Source organism: Poecilia mexicana, unplaced genomic scaffold (genome assembly GCF_051168715.1).
Source record: "Poecilia mexicana isolate PSO_F unplaced genomic scaffold, ASM5116871v1 scaffold_18, whole genome shotgun sequence".
Classification (NCBI taxonomy): domain Eukaryota; kingdom Metazoa; phylum Chordata; class Actinopteri; order Cyprinodontiformes; family Poeciliidae; genus Poecilia; species Poecilia mexicana.
In genome coordinates this window covers 15,080,972-15,095,877 of record NW_028263387.1, presented here as the reverse complement: position 1 = coordinate 15,095,877, position 14,906 = coordinate 15,080,972, and the positions used below count along the sequence as shown (strand labels likewise).

Genomic DNA, 14,906 nt, shown 5'->3' with positions numbered 1-14,906 from the left:
AAAAATAACAAACATAAAAACACTAACTGAATAGGCAAAATGACTCTTTTAGTTACTCTGTCCTTGAAAGACACTAAATATGGAATCCATATTTAAGGAGTTCTTTCAGTGTGTACAAAATTAATAAACCAGTAGTGCCATCAGTGATTATCCAGGATAAAAAAAAACAACAAAAAAAAAACACCTCTAACCACAGAAACACGGAATATAAAGCACTTTTTTAGGGTGAAATAAAAACCAAAAAACAAAAAGATGACAGTCATTATTGCTTTTGTCCGAAGAACAGAAGCACTGGGTTAGGTGTGCTTTCTATCCTTAGTCAACCAAAAAAAAAAAAGTACACAGAATTAATTGCAGCAATAGCTCAGACAGCAGTTTCCTTCAGAGTGGAGATACAGGTGAGCACACAAGCACTGGGTCAGGGGTATCTCTATGAAGAAAGCATGTAAAGCATACCAAATGAATGCAGCAATAGCTCTTTCAATGGTTTTATTCAAGAAAAAAAGTTGGGCAACCCAAAGAGTCACAGGGCAAAAGCACCAAAAAGTTTTTTGTTTGTTTGTTTTGTTTTGGACAGTATATGGTTTTCTGTCTTTTGAACGCTTCTCAAGTGCGGAAACGGCTCTCTCTATTTTACATAACGGAAATTAGTTCTTATTTAGTATTTGGTTACCTCCTTTGGTAATTTGAACTTGACAGTCAGAGAAAAAAATATTTTCACTGCGCTTTTTCTTAAAAGGGTTTTGATTGTTTCTCTGATAGTGGGACGAAAAAAGCGTTTGCTTTGCATCTGGCAATTAGTAAATCGCAGTGCTTGCGTATAGTCTTCAGGTGAGGTCTAACTACACCTGCACAATGGAAAAAAGAGCGGTATTTCTCTGGTATGCTCAAGTTCAGCTCAAGGCCCAATCCGTTCATCAATCAGCGCACCGACAGAGTCACGCACATGTACATGTCTTCTTCATTAACGGGACAGCGTCGGCGCTCGTCGAGACCTCACTAACAGCCAACACATGGCGCAGATAAGAGGAACCGCCGCCCCGCCTCCCCCTCTCGACGCTCCCTCTTCAAAGCCGTCGCGCTTCAGACAACACTGTCAAGCAGAACACGACCGCGTGAGCTTCCTCTGCCACTCTTTGAAAGTTTTCCGAGCTCCCCTTCCATCGACGTCTTTTCGTTCCCTGTCACTCCCGTCTCTCCCCTCTGACCCTCCCCTGACTCCCCACCCGCCACCCCCCTTTCTCTTTCATGCTCCTTCGTTCTGTCTCTCGGCGTAAGGGGGCGGGGGAGTGGGGAGATGCACAGTCACTTATCTTATAAACCCATCAAACACAAGGCTGTCTGAGGTGGACCGGAGAGGGAAATTATATGTCAATCAAAATTTATATCTGTTAATGCAGGTTGTGTCGACCTGCAACAACACTCTGTCCCCTCTGTGTACAGGAAAGAGTAATTTAATGCCGGCGCACAGCTTCGCTGATGTAAGCAGTTGAAGGTGCATACGTAGAATTTTTAAGGCGAAGAAGCAAATTAGGTTTAAATTCACTGCAAAACAATCTCAATTCACATGATTTGTTGAGCCTGTGCCTGTAATAACATATCTGGTTCACATTTAAACCAATACAAATCTTATATTATAGACGTCAATAGGTGTAACAAGATTAGAGAGGCTTAACGTATAACCACGCAGATTAATAATACTCAGTATCGGTAAGTGCATTTGCAGTGCTCGTCTATCAGCAGAGAGTTTCCTCCAACCTGTTAAATTGACCTTTCCTCGGGATTTCAGCCTTAATTGGCACCTATTTTGTTGCATCTGCTTTCTTATGCAGGGCTTAAGCATCCACAGGAGCAGACACTTTCTGACTTCTAATGATTAAATACTGAGTGTGTCTGGACGAGTCCGGCAGCCAGCCTCCGCCGAAGCCAGTTTACGATAAAACCATCCAATTACAGCTCTGCAAATTCCATTAATTGGATCACTTAGAAATTTTGTTTCTTTGGACAAGTTTTGCAAATAAGAAAAAAGGGCTTGACACGCAGAAGACCCGGGCAATAGATGAGGAACTGTAAGGCATTGTGCGGCGTGTCAGACTGTAATGGGAAAACGGTCGAGGAAAAATTGGAAAATTCGGACGGGCTTGCGTCAGACGAGATTGGTTAGAGTGACGGACAAAATACACACGCAGAACAAAAGATGTTTCTCTGAGTCTTTGTAACCACTTAACTTGGTGACTTTCTTCTGTCTGAAGGCGTGGCTTCATTCATGTGCTTGGGCCCAGAAGGATACTGGGACCTCCAGGGGCCCGACTTCAGCAACTGCACCTCCCCTTGGGTCAACATCATCAATCAAAAGGTAAAAACTACAAGTTTCACTTTGCACCATTTTGGTGTTTCATTTTCTTATGTATAGGACTAGGTCAATGCTATTTAAGTTTAAGTTAATGCTATAAAACCCAAGTCAAGGCAAGTTATTATTTTAGCACAAAGTAAACACAAAGTGTTTTAAAGTGCTGACGTCACATTAATGACAAGGAATTGATTCGATTTTATAGTAAATAAAGGACATGACAACAATAAACTCATAAAATAACATTTGACTTTAATGGGAAGACTTTATAAATCTATTGTTTTTAATCCTGATTTAAAGGCGCCAGGAACAGTGTGCACACATCTCTTGCTTTAAGGGAGTCGGTTTAAAAATCTGCAGAGCATTAAAAACTAATTGCCGTTTTCCCGTGTTGGGTTGTGACCCTAGATATACCGAGTGACCCCTGTTGGGTCTGGCTCGTCCCGACGAACGATATTTTTCAAACATTTATTGGCCCAACACTATTCAGAACCTTGTGAGAGATTTTAAAATCGGTCCTTTCACACACCAGGAGCTGGAGCACCGATGCAGGACTGGTGTTCTGGGATCAATTTGGCAACAGCCTTTTTGAATGAGCTGCTGCTGCCTGATTATTTTACTGAGAACTGTAAAGACGCCATTAAAATAATCTAATTCACTGGAAATAAAAGCGTGACCTAGTTTTTCTGTCTTGTTTCATCTACCCTTTATTTTTGGCAATGTTTTAAGATGGTGGTATTTAGGAGTAGACTTTGTGTGGCTTTTGACAAAGTGTACCACCCAGAGATATTATTGATGCACAAGAACAGTGTGCATGTGAGTGAACATGATTTGTCTGCTCACATTTATTAAACCCCCCCTCCCCCCAATAACCACAACAAAGTCCGGCGCCGTAGTGCACTTTTATGTGATTTACCATTTGTTTGGGTCAAAGCCTACTGCTGTTCCGCTTATTCCTCTTTTATTATAATTGGGGTACATCGCTTAATAAAATAAACCTTCTATTGTTGGGGGGGAAAAAAAACTTGAACGCTTCAATTAGTTATTGCCAGAAAAACAGGAAAGCCTGGACATTTCGGTAGTGGTTAATTTGAGTCTGGACGGGATAATTCAGAAATGTTTACCAACCTTAGAAAGGTGAAGAAAGACTCTGTCCTTTCGCCCTCCTGTCAGTTCTGCTGCAGCGGCTCGCCGTACAGATATTTGTGTCGCACTCAGTCAACTCTGCTTTATGTTGGTTTCGTCCTGTGCCTGCTCATAATTGGTCAATTAATGTAACTGATTAGCCAGACGGTGTACTCCGTAGAAAGCCGATACCTCTGTGTGCACGCACATATGTTTAGACTGGAGGGGAAACTCAATCCAACAGACCAGCATAGTGTAATGGACTCCTGCGGGTGAGGCCCTATCCATGCCGCCGTCTCCTCTACAACATGATACAGCGGTTATTGGCTCGCCATATTGCTCGAGCGCAAATGACTTGCATCTCCTGCTCTGCAGGCTATTATGCAAAGCCTCATTTCGACCTTCCTATACAATCGGTAATCAAATCAAAAAGAAGAGATGGAGAAGGGGGCGGCAAGCGAGGATCCACGTTTCAGGTTATGAATTGCAAGCAACGGTAAAAAAACGTTCCACCTGAAACGTGCTGCACCCCGAGGCATGCGTGTTACACCACTTATGCTTTACTCTATGGCAGGAACTCAGCCCATTAAGCCAACAGCAGTCTGCTGACATGAATGGAGAATGGCTATAGTGGTGAAAACTAGCGGCAGAAGAAATAATCGGCTGCGCTTGTGCATGGTCCATTTGTTGACGGCGATGAAACTGGAACATAAGTAAACAGACGCAGCAGAGTCGGTTTGCTTCTCTAGCCCTGCTCGACAGAAGTAGTGAGACGACTTTGGTGTTGTTCAAATCTACAACAAAGTTAAGTTGAGAAAGTAATATATGTATTTTTGGGATTAAAAAAAGAAAAGCTATGCATTTTTTAAAAATATAATTCAAAGGATATGACAGTTGAGCGGTACGCCTGTCTTGGTGGAGGAAGAAAGTCTCTAATGAAGATCAACCCGTCAGGGATTTCGAATGCCCATCTGCCACTTCGTTATTTTATATCCATAGCCATTGTCCTGCGAGTATCACAGCTCATTACCAGATGGTTTGGTAGACGAAATGAGAAAGGACGATGTAGAGGGTAAAAAGGAAACGAAATGACAACCAGACAAGCAGAAAGGGAGGGGAGAGTAAGAGACACAAAAGAGGAAGCAGAGATATTTACCCAGCATCCTCAGCTCTTCTCATTAGGAGATGAGCGCAGGGAAGCCGAGGACGAAAACATCTTCCAAAGACGTGTTCGCCTGCACACACGCACACACACACACACACACACCTCTGTGAGGACCAATTTAAGGAGCCTAATTACTTCCCTAATAAACTCACAGGGAGAGATAGCAGGTAACGCTGCAAAAAAAAAAAAAACGTATCAGCATGATCCAGTTTTTACTCACGTCTCAACTTCCAGCATCTCTTGTCGTCGTACGTTGTTCGTGAATTACACCATGAAAAAAAACAAAAAAACAGAGCTCCCTCCTGGTAAGGATGTGTAGAAAAGCTGCATGCTCTTAAAATTATTTTTTTATTAGTCTGCTCGTTTAAGTTGATCAGTCTCCAGGAACTTTTAATTAGGATTTCCTCACTTCCTGTTTCCATGGAGTGTGGATTCTTTGAGCTGCTTTTTAGAATGAGAAAGAAAGGCGAGCATGGCGTTCAAATTCTGTAAATCAGAACATTTCTGAGAGAATAGCCGCTCAACTAAACTTGCCCACGTCTACAGTCAATAATTGTAAACAAGCAGACCTGAAGGACAACCCAAAGGTTTCCCACCATCAAACCAACTGAATAAACAGTGAATAAAAAGAAGAAAATAAAATCCCCAGACGTATCTTTAGCTGAGGTGCCAATAAACATGAAGAGTACTGAAACAATTCACTTGTAACAGATCAAGCTTTAAAATTAACCCAATCAACAAATCGCCAATGTTCTGAATTAACCCCGGATTTAACACCACACAAGTTATTTTGCTAATACTCTAGAGATAAACACTAACTGAAGTTACCTTTTCCAATAAGATGCACTGCGGCCGATATGGAAGTGAGTGAAATGTGTGCTTTGAGCACAGCCTGTGTATTGCTAAGCAGACAAATCAAAGGGTTTGTGAACTCTCACTCTGAAGCCTCAGCTTCGGTGTTCAGAGGTGTTCTTATCAGTGTTTTTGAGCTGGAAGAAAACGTGTGGATAATTGGATAAAAGTGAACCGCCAGAGAGAGTGAGCTTGTTTTCCAACAGATTAAAAACTTGGGAACAAAACAGAGCAAATACAATTGATAAGAGAGTAATGGCTCATGTCTAATAAAGGAAGCATTTATACTTTGAAGCGGTTCTGCCTGAAACATAAAAATAAAGCTAAAAGCGTCGTCTTTTTGTCTATAAACGCTACCTTTTAGATTTTCATTTTTACTTTTTTTACATTAACCAGGCAGTATGCAGAGTGTTTGTATTATTCTCTACCCCAGAATGTATTTTATGCATTTCAGATTATAAATATTCCACTTTATAACATGTTGTTGCACCTCACTAACATCCATCCATCCATCCATCCCTCCATCCATCTATCCCTCCCTCCCTTCCTTCCTTCCTTCCTTCCTTCCTTAGTGGGGTTGGGATTCTTAAGCTAGAGAAATATATATAGATTTTTTTTTTCAAATATCTCTAGGAAACCAACAACATATTTTGAAATAAATAAATAATGAAATATATAAATCATATATTTGTATGCATATATGTGTCTAATATTTAAATTTTAATATCATATATAATAATTTAATGTATATAATATGTGTGTGTTAATTGACACACACACACACACACACACACCCCCACGCACACACACACACACACACATATATATATATATATATATATATATATATATATATATATATATATATATAAACACTCCAAAGGCTATATGTTCTGCATTAGTTTCATAAAAGTATAATGCTGTCTGGGGAAATTCCCTCAATAGTTTCATAATTGCGTGCAGACATAATATTTTACCCCGGTGTACACTCAGCTGTGTGAGACAGCACACATCTCCGCGTACACACGTTAATTGTCTGCAATATTACAGCAGTTGGGGGGGGAAAATTGCAGGTCAAACTGTATTTATTTTATGGGGTAGATACTTGTAGATTCCAATTTATCATGTATTCCCTTGTAGCCAGTGAGCAGGTCATGAACATTAAGAGAGGATGCCTCATATTTCTTTTTAAGGAATAATGCGTGTTAGTGTTTTCGTTTGCAGTACTTTTTTTTTTTTTTCCCCCGTTTCTTTTTTTTCCCCAGATAAGAGCCGGAGAGACGGCAGCTGTGATCGCCAGAGAGCTGGCAGAGCAGACCAAGAGCAACCTTCAGGCAGGCGACATCACCTTTACGGTGAGGGCCATGATTCAGCTTGTGGATCTGCTCGACGTCCAGCTGCGGAACCTCACGCCGGGCGGGAAAGACAGCGCAGCGCGGAGCCTCAACAAGGTACTGAAAGGAACCTTTTTTACTGTTTGGCTCCCCTTTAATTCACTTTTCTTTTGCCTTTAAATATATCCTGACAGTCTAACAGGCTGGATAAACATAACCCGCAGGAAACGATGACCTATTGCACTTATTGTCACGACTGTTCAGATCAGCATATTTCAGGGGTCAGAATAAAAGTAAAACAATTCCAGAGAGTTTACACCACTTGTATTCGAAGGTAAATTTCATGGAATTTGACCTACTTACCACGACTTTAGTCAAAGAATAACAATTAGCTATTAGTTTATATTTATGGTGCAAGTACAAAAGCAGCTATTTGACGCGTTTATTTTCTCTACTTAAACTCTGTTGTAATTTCAAGTTAATTTCTTATTCCGCCTCGATCAGAAATAGCATCTAACGAAAATAAGTTATAGTGTTTTTTTAAAAAAGTGCTTATAAAGACAAAAATCTGTTTTCTACAGGAAACCCTAAAACGGATGGAGCGTCACCCAAATAAGCGCCACCCATCGCTATTAACGGGATTTAATAGTGAGAAAACCCAGCCCAGTTTAAACCTAATAAGCCTCACACTGGGACAGAACTTGCACTTTATCTATCAAATCACCCCCAAATAGCAGTGTGCACCCTCAAATCCCCTCAGTTCGCAATATTAACTTTCAAAAAATTAGAATTTTTAATTATCTAATAAATAAAACCATTCAGGCACGTACATGCTAAGGTTCAGCTCTCGTGGTTCTATTGTTTTTAGATTTGACCTAAAGTTTGTGCACTCGAATAGTTTCTTTTAGGGTTATGCTTCCGTGTGGCTTACATGATGGGAAACCATTTCCCCAGAAAAAGCAGGTTTTCTTCCTCTTTGTTTCATCCAAATTCCTAAAAGGTTTATGAGAAGGAAGCTTACATTAGTATTTTAGTCGTATTCAGTAAAGTAAAAAAGTAAAATTTTAGAAGACGTTCCTCATATTTAATGTGTCAAAATGCACAATGACTTAACCCACTGACTTCTCCCTTTGGTGCCAAGACATTTATTATGCTTGATCTAAACGGTAGAGGTAAACAGTTTTATGTTTTTTGGACTGCAAGCTCATTATTTTATTCCCTAACTCACAGCAGTCCAGTAAAGTGAGTAAATAATAGCATGTTATAAGCAGTAAACATCAGTAAAAATGTAATTCAGTCATTTGCTAGACCACCTGCTCTCTCATAGGTTTCTTTTTATATTTTCAGGGCATTTTTTTTTTTTATTATTTCCTTGCTGCAACAGACACAGATGTCCCCATTGAGATTTTAGTGCCAGTCTTCTCCAATAGAGAGGGATGGCTGTAAAGCAAGACGAGCAAATTCACGTTGAGGATCAAGAGGAGTTTTTAACACCACTTCAAAAAAGAAAAAAAAGTTTCCCATAAAATAAAACATTTAAGGTAGAGGTGCCAGTTTGGAGATTGTTTTTTGTCTTCGTTTCTCCTATAGAGGATAAAAGCAGCAGCCGTATTGAGTGGAATAATGTGAAAAGGCTTTTACGGACGAGATAATTTATTTAAGAGGTCAGAGGGAAACCCAGCTATAAATTATTCTCAACCCACAGATATGCCGTCAATGTTTGCAGCACAGTGGCTCTTTGGAGAAAAATGACCCTTTAGCCTTTTCTTGTGTTGAAGTTCCATCGCCATTCAAAGCTCTCCTCTAGAAATCCTTTTCATTGCTCTGGCAGTGGTTGATGTTTTCCTCTCAAGTTCAATCATTTTGACACAATCTGCAGTGAGCTAAACGAATTAAAGATCTTTTTTTTTTTTTTTTCTTTTTCCTTTTGGGCAGCAAAGCACAACACACTGCCAGCTGACAATGAAAGGATTGAATTGGCAAACGCCGAGATCAGTGTCGTTTTTGTGATCAAAGGGTAACTGGCTAACGGGAAAAAAAAAACGGGACTTTTTCCAGAGGAGTGGGCCACGATGTTGGCTCCTTTATAAGAAAGTGGTTGTCTTCGCTGTTAATTTGATTGGGATTTAGCACGGTACCAGACCCAAGCTGTTAAAGCCAAACAGTGGCTCCGGCGTCTGCATGCACCGGGACTCGACTGGAATCGTTCATTCCCTGCGCGTTCACTGACTTCCTCTGTCGGAGTCTTTGTTAGATGTAATTTCTCAGGTGTTCTAAATTTCTCTGAGATAATGCTCCGCTTCAGTGCTGGACAAGGTTTAGACGTTAACCAGCTCCTCGGCTGCTCTCCCAGGAAATGAAATAAAATGAAACCAAAATCAGGTTTATGAGCGCCTGGAAGCATTTCCCCACTTGCACGCTGTCTCATTTCTGGGCTAATTAACACAGGAGTTTACACTGTTTTGCCAAGATGGTGTGTAATTAAACCACAGTTGCTTCGCAGCATTACTTTGCACTTTGTAGTGTCATAAATTCACATTTCTTCAAAAAAAAAAATGTTACTCCCCCCCTCTAATTAATCTATTTTTGGGAAAACGTTATGGCAAATTGGATGCATCTTTACTTGGGGTCTCCTTCGCCATGTTCGGTAAATTGGAAAAGTATGAGGTAATGTTCTGTGAGAGTCGTAATTATTCATCCAGCTGTTTAGATGAGACGGGTTTTTATTGGGTTCAGTGAAAACCCCCTCCCATTTGAGAGATCACAGGTTAGTTTTAAATAATCTGTGAACAGCATAGAAAATTCTAGTCCAGGTTTGACTCGCCGTTTTTATTCTTGACTAACTCCAAGTGGGTCGACATGCCAAAACCCATTCTTCACCCCTCTTCTTTTTTTTTTTTTTTGTTTCCAAACAGGTTTTAAAGAACCTCAACTTAATTCACACTTAAAGATAATGAGCCTATGTGCAGATTATAAACTGGAGATGATCTCTTAGTGTTTGTCAGTCGTTACCTGAGTATTACTAGTGATGAATGAAGTACATCTCGTATTTCTAGACAAACAAAAACTTTCATAGATCACAAACTCTATATTAAAGAGTGTGTCTATATAGCTCAAGTTTACCCAGAACCATCATAGCTCAATAACATAGGGGTATTTAATGCTCTTTAGGATGCTATTGAACCTTACGCAAACATTATGTTGTGTTAAAATTCATTAAATACAGTAGTAATAAAGTCAATATCCAAAACGTTATTTTTATTTACATGAAACTGTCAATACTTGTCGGAAGACGTTTTTTTTGTTTTGTTTTTTTTTTGTTCGTTTTATTAAGAGCGCTCATAAAGTGATGGATTTAATTTCCTAGATGGTTATTAAACCGGAATGGACCTCCAATGTGTCGCTTACACTGGCACGTTGTTCATAAGACCTCTGTAGATCACAAAACCTGTCGGTGCAACATCAAATCATCAACTGCAAAGAACCCTTTATAGACCTTTGTGGCAAAACTGCAGAGAGGCGTAGATCAGGGGCGAAGGAGCACGATCACTCCGAACCTTCGAGTGCTCCCAGGAGCAAAATGACCTCAGTGATTGCAAAACGGAGCGAGTGTGAAAACAGTAGCGCTCCTCCTCAGGTTGGCTGTCTAATAAAACTAGGGCAGACAGGGATTTTATCAGTAAGCACTCTAACGGAGCTGCAGATTGTCCTCCGAGATGTGAGAACATGCCACGAAGATCACAGCGGCAGTTCATCAATCAGAAAGCAGACACACGAGAGCCGATCTACGCTTTCTCAAGTGGCGTTTAAAAGACTCTTAGAACACGAGGGAAATGATCATTAGATCCCAGGAGACGAAAATAATAATTATTTGCTAGGTCTTAACATCTGTCTCCGAGTTAACGCACGCAAACTGTCACTGCGCGACTGGTCTAAAACCAAATCAGCTAAAACGCAGCCGGGTGTAAGAACAAGGATTCCCTGTTACAGGATTTAGGATTGAAGTTTTTGATCATAGACGGACGTAATTATAACTGCGGTATAAAAAAAAAAAAGAAATGTATCTAAAGATATCAGTTTCTTTTCTGAAAAAGAAAAAAAAAACATTGAATTTGCGGGTAACCTTTTATTCACATCTCAATAAATTAAGATTGTCGGTGAAAAAGGAATTTATTTCAGTAATAAATTCAAAACATTAAACTTGGATATTGTTGCACACTGAATGATCCTCAAGGGACTCTCTACTCCACACTGTTCTTTATGCAGTCCATCTAAGTCTAATGGTGAAAGCATAAGTGTAAAATATCCTACGCGTAATTGTTTGAGTTGTTGATTTTTTTATTTTTTATTTTTTTTGCTAACTTTTCTTTGCATTTCCTGTCAATTGCAGCTGCAGAAGAGAGAGCGCTCGTGTCGATTTTATGTCCAGGTACTTGGATGTAATTTCCCTCGTCCATCTGTCATCACTCTGTTGATATTGTCATAGTTTTCACCGCATGTTTTGAAATCTGGCCTTTTTGAAGGGACATGAGTTATTAGCAAAAAAAAAAAACATACAAAAAAAAAAAACAAGAGAAGCCAAAAGTAAAGGCTTCAAAGTGAGTGAATCCTGAATCAAAGGGCCAAATTTCATTGTGGCACATTTCACACTGCTTATTCCACACTGTTGGCTCCCTTCGCTGCAAATGCATGTCACAGTGGTCTGTTTCTTAACCCCGAGCATGTAACCCATCCCTTCATCTACAAGAAATGACCTAAATACAGTTACCACCTATTTAATAAGTCAGCGAAAGCCTTCACCTGCTATGATTCTCCCTGCTGCATAATACATACTTGTCCCAGTTTACAAAGAGAGGGGGTTGGCTCCCCTTTCTTAGCGTTTTCTTCAAGACTACTTTGTGATTTCGTAATCCCAGGGGTGACGTTTGCGCTGTCATCAAAATCATTTCTGCCCTGACGAGAAAACGGAAGAAGTTGACATCCACTGTCTTCCACACGGTTGGCTCAGATTGCGGCTCACGCACCAGCCAGATGTCGTTTTTATATGCGTCCTCTGTACCGCCTGTTTCAGCTCACGTGTGCCTTCAGCTCCTCCGAGGCACGTCGGAGGACAATTTGTTTTCAGTCTTTGAGCAACACTGCACATGAGATTTCTAGGTGTCATGTATGCTGCTGTGTGCGCTTAGGCAGGCTGTGCATTGTGTTGCATATTTGTCTCTTAAGGAACTTAAGAAACCAAGATCAATATTTGTGGTATTCAGGACTTTTCTCATTGTCGGCCAATGTCACTAAAAGATGTGTATTAATATGTGCATTCTGCATATTTCAATTGCAATCATGGGTTACATGTTAGACCAAGGTTTAGCTGGACAGACCTTTATTTCTGATGAAAACAACTGAAAATGTGTGTTTATTTCTTCACTTACTTGCATTACAATTGTAAGATTTTCTTGGAGAACTTGCTGTTACACCAGTATTTGACTTTTTGGCTTAATTTTTAAGTTAAATTTTTTTTAAAAAAGCACTTTTTTGTATTATATTTATTTACAAGAATATTATATTCAATTGAAGAAGCTATAAGCTATAATTTGAGGCCACTGGTCTGCGTGCTAAAAGAAAAACAAAACACATCCAGCTGTTTTCTTTTGACAATAAGTAAATGTTTTGTTGGTGTCAGAAAAACGAGCTGCTTTAAAACCTCCTAATTCACAACCTGACGGCACTGTCCCGTTACCTAGCAACCTCAACTGGGCCCAGTCTCTCACCAAACCAAGTGGGAGCTCTGCTCACTTTGTCATTCGAAGACAAGCACATTTGGTCAACTGGCATTACTGGTGTATGTGCTGTTCAGGGTCTGCTGGAAAAGACAAGTGTTTTGTTGTTGCAGTGAACAACACGTGTCCATGCGAGAGCAGAGCTACGTGGCTTCATTTTATTCTTAAACTGTGATTTATCAACATTTTTGGTGCACATTTTATACTATCACAATAGAAAAGGTTGATGGAAACAGCAACATCTGCTGCAATGCTACAGATTAGACACGACTGACTATTCGGAAATCACTATTATGTTGCTTAAGCTGCAGAGAGGAAGGATTTCCTGTAGTTTGTTACTAAAGAAACTCTCAAATGTAGCAACAGCTTCATGGATAGGGCGGGAAACGTTGTCCATCAGTAATGCTATTTCTTTGCCACTGGCACCTGCACAGGAGGCCTTCCCCAGTTTCAGGTTGAACGTATATCCCATGATGCATAGCACCTCCAGAGCCTGGAGCTGATGCCATGTGGACCCGTCGCTTTTCTCCCCTCGATCTCTAGTAGCTCATTCCTCACCTGAAGTGTTTAAAGGAACAACAATGGTGATGGTGAAGGAGGGATCCTGTTGACTGGAGTCTTCTGAATTGGAGTCAGATTAGCCCAAAAGATCATCACTCCTGTCGAGCTTCATTATTGGTGTAGATCTTGATTTGATATCCGCAATCGTTAGCCACTGCAATATAAGTTAAATCAAATTAGTTGCTCCCAGTGTTCAATGGATGGCTAAGCAGTGGAAAAATAAAGCTATTCTTTCTCATACATATAAATAATTTGACTCAACTTTATTGTGTTATACAGTAATTACAAATTACAGCTGTTTCTCTGTGTTCTAGGGTTTTAGTGGAAAATAGAAAATGCTAATCCCTCTCTATTCATGCAGCACTTTAGTTTAGCTATTAGCTTATCAGCGTAGGGTGAAAAAAAAAAACACCCTCCAGAAATCCCTCAAAAATTACTTTCTTCACATTAGTTTCTTTTCTTGGTACATTTTAGCTTTTGCAAAAAGATAAATACTTAAAGGATTTATTCAACGTTAATATAGATGGCTGCACACGCAGCTTAGCTAGCTTGTCAAATTCAAACAACAATGAAGTGATTTTTGTTTGACAAATCGACACAGTGGAGCAACATCTGTGGCCAGACGTAAACACAGGGATTAACTGCACCTACTGGAGGGGAGACTTTTATTGATTAGGGAAATTGGGCAGTGTTTTCTTCAACAGGACCCTTGTGGTTGTCATAAGTGGGATAGGCAAAGGAATACAAAGCAAATGAGAGATGCACCTGCCTCCGCTCAGAGGACACACGTGCTGCTGAGAACAGACTGTTACAGCGCTGCTGGGAATACTGTAGGAGTTCCAGGTGTTGTTGTTGTTGTTAAGGAGGGACATGTCCTAAAATAAAATACATGGTTTGATGAATAAATCGGATAAAGAGGGATTTTTTTGTTGTTGATTGAGGACAAACAAAAAAGGGAAAAAAAGACGCTTGAGATTTTAAATTTACGTACGTGAGCGCAGAATTTCAGATAGGGAGCTCAACCTCGGTTTAACTTGTGCAGATGAAATGCCGATCCTAGCTCTTCTGAATCCCTCTAAATAGTCACATCTGCTGCACATCACAGCCAATTTGATTCCACTGAAGGGATTTGGCCTTGATACGGCAACAAACTGCATAATGATCCACTCTCTTATGTTTTGTGTTCCCCCTGCAGGAATGTTCCTCTGTTGTGGCCTTTGATTTTGAACAAACAATAAAAATGGCGCCCTGCCTCCCCCACCTTTTTAGTCACTTTAATGGCAGCTTGTTTAAAGGCAGAAACATTATGGCTGTCCAATTATTGTGATTACGTCTATTCTTGTTCGTAAATCAAACACAATAGCATGTTTGTTTTGGGGGCTGATTTTAGGAGGAAATATGAACTGTGCAATTTGCAGTACATTTTTATTTAACAATATAAAACTGTACCATCTTTTGCCTCAGTAGGACCCAAGTAAGTGTGAATATTTAAGACACGGGGAGGACACTAAGCTCTGACCCTCATAAAAACAACTCCTTTTGCTCAAAAAGAAGACCAAAGGGAGTGTCGGATGACCTCGAAGCGGTCGAAACCAAGGGAGGTTTCTCGTTCAGGAATTTAACAAGAGGATAAAACTCCCCTTTTCTTGAAAGATGAAGATAAACTCATCCTCATAAACACACAACTCCTCATTTGGATTGCAACCCAGAGATAGGAAGAGCACTCGTATTGATTGGTGCTGCTC

General features: G+C 40.1%; 1 protein-coding gene across 2 annotated transcripts in view; it reads left to right on the top strand.

Annotated features, from left to right (window-relative positions):
- LOC106923868 (adhesion G protein-coupled receptor L3) overlaps positions 1–14,906 on the top strand; it is a 269,173-nt gene that overhangs the window by 187,229 nt on the left and 67,038 nt on the right. For both annotated transcript variants that reach the window (XM_088015248.1, XM_088015247.1), the window contains 2 exons: positions 2,253–2,356; positions 6,758–6,943. In XM_088015248.1, the coding sequence (XP_087871374.1) occupies positions 2,253–2,356; positions 6,758–6,943 (290 nt within the window). The remainder of the gene's footprint in view (positions 1–2,252; positions 2,357–6,757; positions 6,944–14,906) is intronic.